Genomic DNA, 12500 nt, shown 5'->3' with positions numbered 1-12500 from the left:
AAGAATCTTTACCTACAAACTGCTTTTAGTCCAGAATTGATTGACAGTAAATGGATTTGATGTTTACACGCTCGTGTAATAGTGAGAGAGTTTCTCACCCAGAGCTCCCTGACAGATGTCGGTCCTGGAGGCTCCAGAGACGATGAACTGCGGGTCAGAGGTCAACTCCTGCGGAGGAAACACAGCAAACATCCGACTTTATATTCCTCAGATAAAAACACACGAGCAGACTGGAAGTGAAGCAAAGCGTCAGCTTATTGATCCTCTAAAACACAGAAGATACGAACAAAATCACACATCAGCAAACACCTCGATGTCCAGATGGCATCAGTGTTAAAGGGATGATTGTTGGTGCTTTCACTAAATATTTAATCATCAGTAATGTGGATATAAAGGCCAATAATACAACAGACTCTTCTACCACCTCACCATGTGATATTGATATAATATCCATAAACTGTGTGGCTCTGCTCTCTCAGAGCTCCAACATCAGCTGAACAGAAGAAATATGAAACTTTCTGCTCAGATCCTGAAACGTTTGATGTTTTTCTTCAGATTCAAACGTTGTTAACAAACATGACTTCAACTGGAATCCAAACTTCATGTGTCGGGTTCTACTGACGCTGAAAGCTGAACACATACATCATACTGGGAGTGACCCAGTGAAACCACAGCTCCCAGTGTTCTGTCATCAGCTGATAACAGCAAGAATCTGACAAACACTCAGAGAATCAACGTGTGTAACATCTGGACCTGCTCTCAGCAGTGAAATCACCTTTTTTCTGTTTTCATGAGAAAAATTAAATCTGAAACTGTTTAAACGACATAAAAATCACAAGAATCAGCTGTTAAATATCTGAACTTATGTTCTATATGAAATAATAAAATACATGAATTTTAAAATGTTTTACCGTGGGTCTCTGCCACGACACCCCCCGGATCTTGTAGGAGCCGGGTCCCAGCTCGTTGAAGCCCAGGGAGGAGGGCAGCGCCTCGAACGTCTCGTCCTGGAAGAGGCGGCCGGTCTCCAGGCAGCGCCGCCGCAGAGCCTCGTAGTCCTGGTTCAGGTACTTCACCGCCCGGCTGTTGGAGCCGACGCCCTGGTCCTTCTCCCGGCGGTGCTGCAGAGCGGTCGCGATGCCCGACATGCTGCTGGCTGTAGAGGCTCCTGGAGAGTTTTGGAGAGTTTTGGAGAGTTCTGGAGAGTTTGGGAGAGTTTTGGAGAGTTCTGGAGAGTCGACTCGGACCGCAGGTGTGTGACGCCAGGTGAGTGTTCACTGCTGGATTAAAGAGTCAAACCATTGACATGTAGCACTTCCGGTGGCTGCCATAAAAATAAAACTGTTAACGTTAGGTTTTTTTTGTTTTACTTTTAATTTACAACAAACCGTAATGATGATGATGATGATGATGATGATTATTATTATTATCATTATTATTATGTTCATTATTGATTCATCTGTGTTTATATATTTATCTATTTTCTTAATAAATTGATTAGTCGACTAATCAATACTAGTATTTCCATGTGATGCTACTTTCTACATTTCAGAGGGAAATATTGTACTTTCTACTCCACTACATTTATTTGACAGCTTTAGTTACTTTTCAGATGAAGATTTGACACAATGGATAATATAACAAGCTTTTAAAATACAACACATTGTTAAAGATGAAACCAGTGGTTTCCAACCTTTTTGTCTTTTGACGTCTTACAAAAAGCAGTGTGTAGTCGGGGTCACATTTCACATGTCTATGAGTTGTTAACAGCTCCACCAAATAGTGATTTTTCCCTCTAAACTTCTCACATGCTTTCATTTCAATAAATGTTCAAATGATCCAATATTTCAGCAAAAATCAAAGATTAGAGAAAAAGTCCAAAAACTGAAAACAGATTTGTGTATCAGAACTTTGTTTTTTCTTCTTTCCTCTCCCATTAATCATCTCACCACCCCTCAGATTTATCTGCTGACCCTTTGGAGGGGCCCGACCCCTAGGTTGGGAACCACTGGACTAAACTAGCTAACTGTATATAAAGTAGTGTAAACTAGCTCCACCTCCAGCAGCTACAACAGTAACATGCTGCTCTAACACTGATGCTTCACTATTAATAATCTAATGATGTCATATATAATAATATATCAGTCAGAGGGACCAAACCACTACTTTTACTGCAATACTTTAACTACATCAAGCTCATAATACTTATGTACTTTTACTGCAATACTTTAACTACATCAAGCTCATAATACTTATGTACTTTTACTGCAATACTTTAACTACATCAAGCTCATAATACTTATGTACTTTTACTGTAATACTTTAACTACATCAAGCTCATAACACTTATGTACTTTTACTGCAATACTTTAACTACATCAAGCTCATAATACTAATGTACTTTTACTGCAATACTTTAACTACATCAAGCTCATAATACTTATGTACTTTTACTGCTATACTTTAACTACATCCAGCTCATAATACTTATGTACTTTTACTGCAATACTTTAACTACATCGAGCTCATAATACTTATGTACTTTTACTGCAATACTTTAACTACATCAAGCTCATAATACTTATGTACTTTTACTGTAGTCTGATTTTTCATTTTCAGTATTTGTACTACAAAGACCTGAGGCCTGTACTACTACTGTACAGCATAGTACAGTGCCCTACAGTACAGTGCAGTGCAGTACAGCATAATACAGTACTATGCAGTACAGTACAGTGTAGTGCAGTACAGTACAGTGCCCTACTGTACAGTACAGTGCAGTACAGCAAAGTACAGTACAGTGCAGTACAGTGCAATACAGTACAGCATAGTACTGTACAGTACAGTACAATACAGTGCCCTACAGTACAGCACAGTGCCCTACAGTACAGTGCAGTGCAGCACAGTACAGTACAGTGCCCTACAGTACAGTACAGTGCATTGCAGTACAGAATAGTACAGTGTAGTACAGTGCCGTACAGTGCAGTACAGTACAGTGCAGTACAGTATAGTACAGTGCAGTACAGTATAGTATAATACAGTGCATTACAGTACAGCACAGTACAGTGCAGTACAGTACAGTACAGCACAGTACAGCAGTGCCATACAATGCAGTACAGTACAGCACAGTACATTACAGCACAGTACAGCAGTGCCGTGCAATGCAGTGCAGTGCAGTACAGTACAGTACAATGCAGTACAGCGCAGTACAGTACAATGTAGTACAGTACAGTGTAGTGCAGTACAGTACAGTGCCCTACCGTACAGTGTAGTGCAGTACAGTACAGTGCAATACAGTACAGTACAACATAATACAGTACAATGTAGTACAGTACAGTGTAGTGCAGTACAGTACAGTGCCCTACCGTACAGTAAAGTGCAGTACAGCAAAGTACAGTACAGTGCAGTACAGTGCAATACAGTACAGCATAGTACTGTACAGTACAGTACAATACAGTGCCCTACAGTACAGTGCAGTGCAGCACAGTACAGTACAGTGCCCTACAGTACAGTACGGTGCACTACAGTATAGTACAGTGCATTACAATGCAGCATAGTACAATACAGTGTAGTACAGTGCAGTACAGTACAATACAGTACAGTGCATTACAGTACAGTATACTACAGTACAGTGCAGCATAGTACAGTATAGTGTAGTACAGTGCAGTACAGTACAGTACAGTATAGTACAGCGCATTACAGTACAGAATAGTACAATACAGTGTAGTACAGTGCAGTACAGTACAATACAGTACAGTGCAGTACAGTGCATTACAGTACAGTATAGTACAGTGCAGTGCATTACAGTACAGTATAGTACAGTACAGTACAGTATAGTACAGTGCATTACAGTACAGTATAGTACAGTACAGTGCAGTAAAGTACAGAACAGTGCAGTACAGTACAGTATAGTAAGGCGCATTACAGTACAGCGTAGTACAGTACAGTACAGTACAGTACAGTACAGTACAGAACAGTACAGTATAGTACAGTACAGTGCAGTACAGTACAGTGCAGTAGTGTAGTACAGCATAGTACAGTACAGTATAGTACAGTACAGTGCAGTACAGTACAGTGCAGTAGTGTAGTACAGTAGAATGCAGTGCAGTACAGTACAGTACAGTACAGTGCCCTACAGTACAGTGCAGTAGTGTAGTACAGTATAGTACAGTACAGTACAGTACAGTACAGTGCAGTAGTGTAGTACAGTAGAATGCAGTGCAGTACAGTACAGTACAGTACAGTGCAGTAGTGTAGTACAGTATAGTACAGTACAGTACAGTACAGTACAGTGCAGTAGTGTAGTACAGTACAGTGAAATGCAGTACAGTACAGACCTCTGATCATTTAACAAACATTCTCACAGTGAAACAGGTGACAGTGTTTCAGCTTCACTTCTGTTTGCTTCACATGTATTATCAACTAGACAGTTAAATATCTGGACAGATGGAACTAAATGCACTGAAATAAGGACCTGGTTGATTTCAAAACTATTCAAATCATGTAGAGAGTAAAAAATCAGCAGTTACCAAACTGCATCCAAAGGTTGTTTCAAATGAGGGAAAGTAAATATCAACAAACAGAGACATAGAGCTAGACTGGGACAGAACCAGAGCTAGACTGGGACAGAACCAGAACTGGTACTGAAAAAAAGAATAAGCATCAGTTTTTATCTCTCCAACTACTGTATTTATTTATTTGTTTATGTCCATCACAATAAACGATGAACTTCTTTGTTGACTCATAGAAGCTTTTATTGTGAACTCTGACTTCCGGTCTTGTGTTACATTCAACATGAAGCAGGAAGTTGCTGTTACCATGGAAACACACATAAACAGACTGACTCACTTTGTTGTCTGATTGTCCGCCATGTTGAACTCAGCTTCAGGTTTAAACATGTTGATGATGTTTAATGATGATGCTTATTTTTGTTCATCAGCGTTTGCATCAAGCAGGTTAATTAAACCAATCAGCTGCAGGTCAAAGGTCGGCAACAGGAGTGTAGCAGCAGATGTTTGGTAACAACAGCTGGAAGACTCAACTGAGAAACTACTAGAATATAAAATAAACGACTATAAAGAGACAAGAATCTTTCGTTTGAGTTCTGCTCCTTTTTCATTTCATTTCCTTTGTAAAGTTTTACTCTTGAATGTATTTGAGTTTTTGTTGGTTTGGAACGAGCCAAGAACATCAAGATCAAAAGATGCCACGACACACGATTTATTTTATCTTATTCATGTTTTTATTCTTTTTATGTTTAATTTCTCTTGTTTATTTAATTTTTAAACAGTTAAAACATTTACATATGTTCTGTCTTCTTATCAGCTACATTACAAATAAAGTTTGATAGTTTTCAGAGGCCTGAGGAGGTGAAACTATCCAGTGTTTCAGAATTCAACATGTTATTAATACTTTAACATGCAACTCACTGAGCTTCAATCACAAACTCCAGCAGCTGCTTCCAAACACGTCTGATGACTGACTTCATCATGAAACCATGGCTTCATATCAATATGCCTATCATAACATCTGATCATAAGATATGAATGGATGAATGAACAGGTCAGGAGCAGAGAGCTGTGTTAAAAAAAAAGTTAAGAAGAATCTTTTACAATCAAATCTTGAGACCATCATCTCAAACAAAATCCATAATCCTGAAAATAAATGTAGTGGAGTAAAAAGTATAATATCTCCCTCTGAAAGTGAAGTACTTTAAATGTGTACTTCAGTGCAGAACTTGAGTAAAAGTACTTTCCAGCTCTGAAGTTCAGGGTTCAGTCGGAGCAGCCTGATGGATGTTTAGCTGATGATGCGTTCAGGGACAGCTCATCAGCATTTACAGTGATCACAGCAGCTGAAGCATTTATAACTATAGTTTCCATGAAATCACACGTCTGCAGGCGTCCGTCTCAACACGCAGCTGCTGTCATGTGACTTCACTGCTCTGACATCAGTTTCTGTGAGGAAACCTTTAAAAGCAGGTCCTGTTTATCCTGAGCTCTCACTGAACAGCAAACGGTGATGTGAATTTAACACTGAGATGAAAACTAAAACTTTGAACAGTTTTTATGTCCCGTTGTTTGTGCTCGACACATTTAGAAATTAACAATTAGTTAAGTTACTGATTAATCTGCCATCATTTGACCTATAAAATATCTATAAAGCAGTTTAATGTCAGAGAAAACAGAGAGAAGCAGAAAGTCTGAGACTGTGGAGCAACAGACAACACAGAATATTGTTTTGAATTTTAAAATATGTCAACAAACAATCAATTATCAAAATCACTGCTGATTTATTTTCTCTCGACTCATCGTTTCAACTCTAAACACATGTCCACCATATTTAATCTTTTCATTGTAAATATATGAAAACAAACATGAATATATGTGAAAACAAAGTGGAGCAGAAACAGTCTGATGATGTTTACATCGTTTATTTACAGCCGAACATCAGAAGACACTTTAAGCGTCCAGCAGAGGGCAGCACAGGGTTGCAGAGGAGGTGTATCGGGGGTATTAGAAGCTTTAATTGGTTATCAGGGCATTTCAGGGGGTATCGGAGAGTTTAATAGGACAGTAGAGGGTTCAGGGGGTGTCCAGAGAGTTTAATAGGACAGTAGAGGGTTCAGGGGGTGTCCAGAGAGTTTAATAGGACAGTAGGGGGTTCAGGGGGTGTCCAGAGAGTTTAATAGGACAGTAGGGGGTTCAGGGGGTGTCCAGAGAGTTTAATAGGACAGTAGGGGGTTCAGGGGGTGTCCAGAGAGTTTAATAGGACAGTAGGGGGTTCAGGGGGTGTCCAGAGAGTTTAATAGGACAGTAGGGGGTTCAGGGGGTGTCCAGAGAGTTTAATAGGACAGTAGGGGGTTCAGGGGGTGTCCAGAGAGTTTAATAGGGCAGTAGGGGGTTCAGGGGGTGTCCAGAGAGTTTAATAGGACAGTAGGGGGTTCAGGGGGTGTCCAGAGAGTTTAATAGGACAGTAGAGGGTTCAGGGGGTGTCCAGAGAGTTCAATAGGGCAATAGGGGGTTCAGGGGGTGTCCAGAGAGTTTAATAGGACAGTAGGGGGTTCAGGGGGTATCGGAGAGTTTAATAGGACAGTAGGGGGTTCAGGGGGTGTCCAGAGAGTTTAATAGGACAGTAGGGGGTTCAGGGGGTGTCCAGAGAGTTCAATAGGACAGTAGGGGGTTCAGGGGGTGTCCAGAGAGTTCAATAGGACAGTAGGGGGTTCAGGGGGTGTCCAGAGAGTTCAATAGGGCAGTAGGGGGTTCAGGGGGTGTCCAGAGAGTTTAATAGGGCAGTAGGGGGTTCAGGGGGTGTCCAGAGAGTTCAATAGGGCAGTAGGGGGTTCAGGGGGTATCGGAGAGTTTAATAGGACAGTAGGGGGTTCAGGGGGTGTCCAGAGAGTTCAATAGGGCAGTAGGGGGTTCAGGGGGTGTCCAGAGAGTTTAATAGGGCAGTAGGGGGTTCAGGGGGTATCGGAGAGTTCAATAGGACAGTAGAGGGTTCAGGGGGTGTCCAGAGAGCTCAATAGGACAGAAGGGGGTTCAGGGGGTGTCCAGAGAGTTTAATAGGGCAGTAGGGGGTTCAGGGGGTATCGGAGAGTTTAATAGGACAGTAGGGGGTTCAGGGGGTGTCCAGAGAGTTCAATAGGACAGTAGGGGGTTCAGGGGGTGTCCAGAGAGTTTAATAGGACAGTAGGGGGTTCAGGGGGTGTCCAGAGAGTTTAATAGGGCAGTAGGGGGTTCAGGGGGTATCGGAGAGTTTAATAGGGCAGTAGGGGGTTCAGGGGGTGTCCAGAGAGCATCAGAGATATCAGGGTATTGTGGAAGCGAAAAAGCATGATTGGGGTTTAAGAAAGTCTCAGGGGATCAGAGGGTATAGAAGGAGTATGATGGGGTGTATCTGAGGGGGGGTTATGGTGGAGTTTCGGGGGATTTTGGAGGCCATTAAAGGATATGAGAGGGTATTAGAGGGTTTAAGCGGTATCAAATGATATAAGAGGGGTATGATGGGACAAATCAAAGGGTACATGAGGGGTATCTAGAGGAGGTTTAGAGGGCATCAGAAGACCCTGGGGGGCATTAGATGGTTTATGAGGGTATTGCACAGAGTATCAGAGGGTTTTACAGGGTTAAAGGGTTGAACAGAGTACCAGAAGGTTAGGGTTTAAGGGTATTAGGGGTTCTCAGAGAGTATAAGAAAGGTATGGTGGGGTATCAGGCAGTACAGGAGGGCCAAGAGGGTATCTGGCAGAATGAGGGGTATCAGGGAGCGTAAGAGGGTATTAGAGGGTATCAAAAGAGTAGAGTAGAAGGAGTATGATGGGGTATATGGGTATCAGAGGGTACAGGAGGTGTTTAAGAAGGTATCAGGGGTGTTAGGAGACAGCAGCAGATATCAGATGAGATGGGAGTATAGGGGGTGTATGATGGCATAACAGAGAGTACATGATGTGTATCAGGGAGTAAAAGAGGGCACAGAACAGAGATGGGGGGTATTTAGAAGGCATCAGAGATATCAGAAGTTTTAGTAAGGGCATGATGGGGTATCTGACGGTAATATTGGGTGTAAAAGGGTATTCAAGTGTTCATGAGAGTAAAGGAGGTGTATGATGGTGTATCAGGACATATCAGATATATCAGATAGATGCTGACATGTGATCAGAGGGTATCAGTGGGTATAAATACATGACAGGGTATTAGAGGGTATCAGAGCATATTATAAATACATGACAGGGTATCAGAGGGTATCAGAGCATATTATAAATACATGACAGGGTATCAGAGGGTACAGACGTGGCATCCAGCCTGCTGCAGTATCTGAGACTGAGCAGGAGACGACTGAAGAAGTTTTTCTGAATCAAACTCTAAATTCAACAAAGAGTAAAGCACCAAGCAGCGGTCAGTTTATACACCTGGATCACCTGCGTCATCCTCCTGAAACAGACTTTGATTACAGGCGGATCTGGTCCAGTTTGTGTTTGAGGAGTAAAGGGACTCAGTTCCACGTTCTGCAGACGTTCCTCATTCAGCTGGAGGACTCAGAGTCAGTCTGTGGCTCAGCTCGCAGGCCGATGGCTGAATGCATTGAAACAAGCTACAACCCAACACCGTTCAGTTCATTCCATATATTCTCTTACAGGTAAAAACACTAAACTTTTATATACACATCTGTATGTGAGAGCCGAGTGTGTTTACGAACCCTCTGATCCAAACCTGTGGACAGCTGGTGGAAATATCTTCTCTGTCGTCGTTTCCCTGCGACGCTCAGATTCATAACTCTGTTCTTAAAGCATCATTTTGTCCTTTTTAAATAAAATACAGTATTTTATTCAGAGAAAGTTCTTGTGTGGCTGCTTGTGTTCAAACATTTATTATTTGAAGCTTTGGATTCTTTTGTAAAAAAAAAACATGTTCATATTTCTTAAAGTAAAATGTCAACAGAAGGATGTTGTTGGTGTGATATTTACACGAGTGATGAGCAACTCAACAGAAGTCACTGTTTTCACCCGTGTGTGTGTGAAATATGTTTACAGGATTCATATCTGCTGTTCCAGACAGTCTGTGAGGAAACATCAGAGCTCAGCATCATATAACACACAACACTGTAAACACTGTAAACACTGTAAACACTGTAAACACTATAAACACTATAAACACTATAAACACCGTCACTCCTCACTGAACACCATCAGATCTCATTTATCTGACGACAGGAAGCGTCTCTCACAATCTGTTGATACAATGTCTGACTATTATTATTATTATTATTATTATTATTATTGTTATTATTATCATTTAAGCATCCAGACACTGATGAGGCTGATTATAAACCATCATTCTGTGTTTAGTTAAAAACATCATCTGATGTTTGTTTGACTGGACGCTGCAGGTTTGGATCATCAGGTTCTACTGAGAGTGTGTGTGTGTGTGTGAGTGTGTGTGTGTGTGTGTGTGTGTGTGTATGTGTGTGTGTGTCAGTGTGTGTTTGTGTGTCAGTGTGTGTGTGTGTGTATGTGTGTGTGTGTGTGTGTGTGTGTCAGTGTGTGTGTGTGTGTCAGTGTGTGTGTGTGTGTATGTGTGTGTGTGTGTGTGTGTGTGTGTGTCAGTGTGTGTGTGTGTGTGTGTGTATGTGTGTGTGTGTGTGTGTATGTGTGTGTGTGTCAGTGTGTGTGTGTGTGTATGTGTGTGTGTGTGTCAGTGTGTGTGTGTGTGTGTGTGTGTGTATGTGTGTGTGTGTGTGTGTGTGTGTGTGTGTGTGTGTGTATGTGTGTGTGTGTGTGTGTGTGTGTGTGTGTGTGTGTGTCAGTGTGTGTGTGTGTGTGTGTGTGTGTGTGTGTGTGTATGTGTGTGTGTGTCAGTGTGTGTGTGTGTGTCAGTGTGTGTGTGTGTGTGTATGTGTGTGTGTGTGTGTGTGTCAGTGTGTGTGTGTGTGTGTGTGTATGTGTGTGTGTGTGTGTGTGTGTGTGTGTGTGTGTGTATGTGTGTGTGTGTCAGTGTGTGTGTGTGTGTGTATGTGTGTGTGTGTGTGTGTGTGTGTATGTGTGTGTGTGTCAGTGTGTGTGTGTGTGTGTATGTGTGTGTGTGTGTCAGTGTGTGTGTGTGTGTCAGTGTGTGTGTGTGTGTATGTGTGTGTGTGTGTGTGTCAGTGTGTGTGTGTGTGTCAGTGTGTGTGTGTGTGTATGTGTGTGTGTGTCAGTGTGTGTGTGTATGTGTGTGTGTGTCAGTGTGTGTGTGTGTGTGTGTGTGTGTGTGTCAGTGTGTGTGTGTGTGTGTGTGTATGTGTGTGTGTGTGTGTATGTGTATGTGTGTCAGTGTGTGTGTGTATGTGTGTCAGTGTGTGTGTGTGTGTCAGTGTGTGTGTGTGTGTGTGTATGTGTGTGTGTGTCAGTGTGTGTGTGTATGTGTGTGTGTGTGTCAGTGTGTGTGTGTGTGTGTGTGTGTGTCAGTGTATGTCAGTGTGTGTGTGTGTGTGTGTGTGTGTGTGTCAGTGTGTGTGTGTGTGTCAGTGTGTATGTGTGTGTATGTGTGTGTGTCAGTGTGTGTGTGTATGTGTGTGTGTGTGTCAGTGTGTGTGTGTGTGTGTGTGTGTGTGTGTGTCAGTGTGTGTGTATGTGTGTGTGTGTCAGTGTGTGTGTGTATGTGTGTCAGTGTGTGTATGTGTGTGTGTGTGTCAGTGTGTGTGTCAGTGTGTGTGTGTGTGTGTGTGTGTCAGTGTGTGTGTGTGTGTCAGTGTGTGTGTGTGTGTGTGTGTGTGTCAGTGTGTGTGTGTGTGTGTCACTGAACAGACAGTACATGTATGTCCACATCATAAACAGCTGTAACACTCAGCAGGGGGCGCTGTGGCGCTGTGGCGCTGTGGCGCAGACAGAAGCTGGACTATATAAACCAGGTGCAGCCGCCTGCTTCAACAAACACCGTCCCCCCGTATGATTGACAGCCGGCGGCGGCTCAGACGGAGGACTCGCGGGCGGTTTTGGAGCGCAGAGCGCCGGCCCGGCTCAGGAAGGGGAAGGTGGTGCCGAGGCAGCCGGAGGCCACGGTGAGACCCAGACTGGCCCAGGCGCAGCAGATGGACCAGCCGTAACCGTGATCCACGTCGGCCGGCAGGCCGTAGATGAAGGGGGGGTTCCTGGAGAGGTCATAGGTCACGCTGGCTGCATAGGTGCACAGAGAGATGGTGCAGAAGATCCCTGAACAGACCAGAACAGAACAAGCAGGTCGCAGCTGATCATAAAACTATTGATCTGTAATAGACATAAAAGCCTCCAATAGTTCCTGCACACAGTCTCTGGTCCCATAATTCAGTCCTTTAGGGACGATATCTCCATGGAGATTAATTTAATCTCCCACTGCAATATTAATGCTCATCACACACACAATAACACACACACACACACTGTAACACACACAATAACACACACACAATAACACACACACTGTAACACACACACACACAATAACACACACACAATAACACACACACACACACTGTAACACACACAATAACACACACAATAACACACACACACACACTGTAACACACACAATAACACACACACAATAACACACACACTGTAACACACACACACACAATAACACACACACACACAACAACACACACACACACAATAACACACACACTGTAACACACACACACACAATAACACACACACACACAATAACACACACACACACACACTGTAACACACACAATAACAAACACACAATAACACACACACTGTAACACACACACACACAATAACACACACACAATAACACACACACACACTGTAACACACACAATAACACACACAATAACACACACACACACAACAACACACACACACACAATAACACGCACACACAATATAACACACACACACACTGTAACACACACAATAACACACACACAATAACACACACACTGTAACACACACACACACAATAACACACACAATAACACACACACACACTGTAACACACACAATAACACACACACAATAA

At 42.6% G+C, this 12500-nt stretch overlaps 2 protein-coding genes across 4 annotated transcripts in view; both read right to left on the bottom strand.

The window, feature by feature from the left end:
• Positions 1-1317, bottom strand: part of LOC121887699 (calpain-2 catalytic subunit-like) — a 25591-nt gene extending 24274 nt beyond the window's left edge. Inside the window, exons 1-2 of one of the 2 annotated variants that reach the window (XM_042398610.1) lie at positions 912-1317; positions 99-168 (exon numbers count right to left, since the gene is read on the bottom strand). In XM_042398610.1, the coding sequence (XP_042254544.1) occupies positions 99-168; positions 912-1148 (307 nt within the window). In that variant the 5' untranslated portion in view covers positions 1149-1317. The remainder of the gene's footprint in view (positions 1-98; positions 169-911) is intronic. The other variant, XM_042398601.1, reaches the window with a different exon arrangement.
• Positions 1318-11205: 9888 nt separating this feature from the next.
• Positions 11206-12500, bottom strand: part of tmem178 (transmembrane protein 178) — a 25965-nt gene continuing 24670 nt past the window's right edge. For both annotated transcript variants that reach the window (XM_042422616.1, XM_042422617.1), the window contains exon 4: positions 11206-11686. In XM_042422616.1, coding sequence (XP_042278550.1) covers positions 11445-11686 — 242 coding nt within the window. In that variant the 3' untranslated portion in view covers positions 11206-11444. The remainder of the gene's footprint in view (positions 11687-12500) is intronic.

Source organism: Thunnus maccoyii, chromosome 2 (assembly GCF_910596095.1).
Source record: "Thunnus maccoyii chromosome 2, fThuMac1.1, whole genome shotgun sequence".
NCBI lineage: Eukaryota > Metazoa > Chordata > Actinopteri > Scombriformes > Scombridae > Thunnus > Thunnus maccoyii.
Note: the sequence above shows the minus strand (reverse complement) of the source record. Positions and strands in the feature narration are given on the sequence as shown.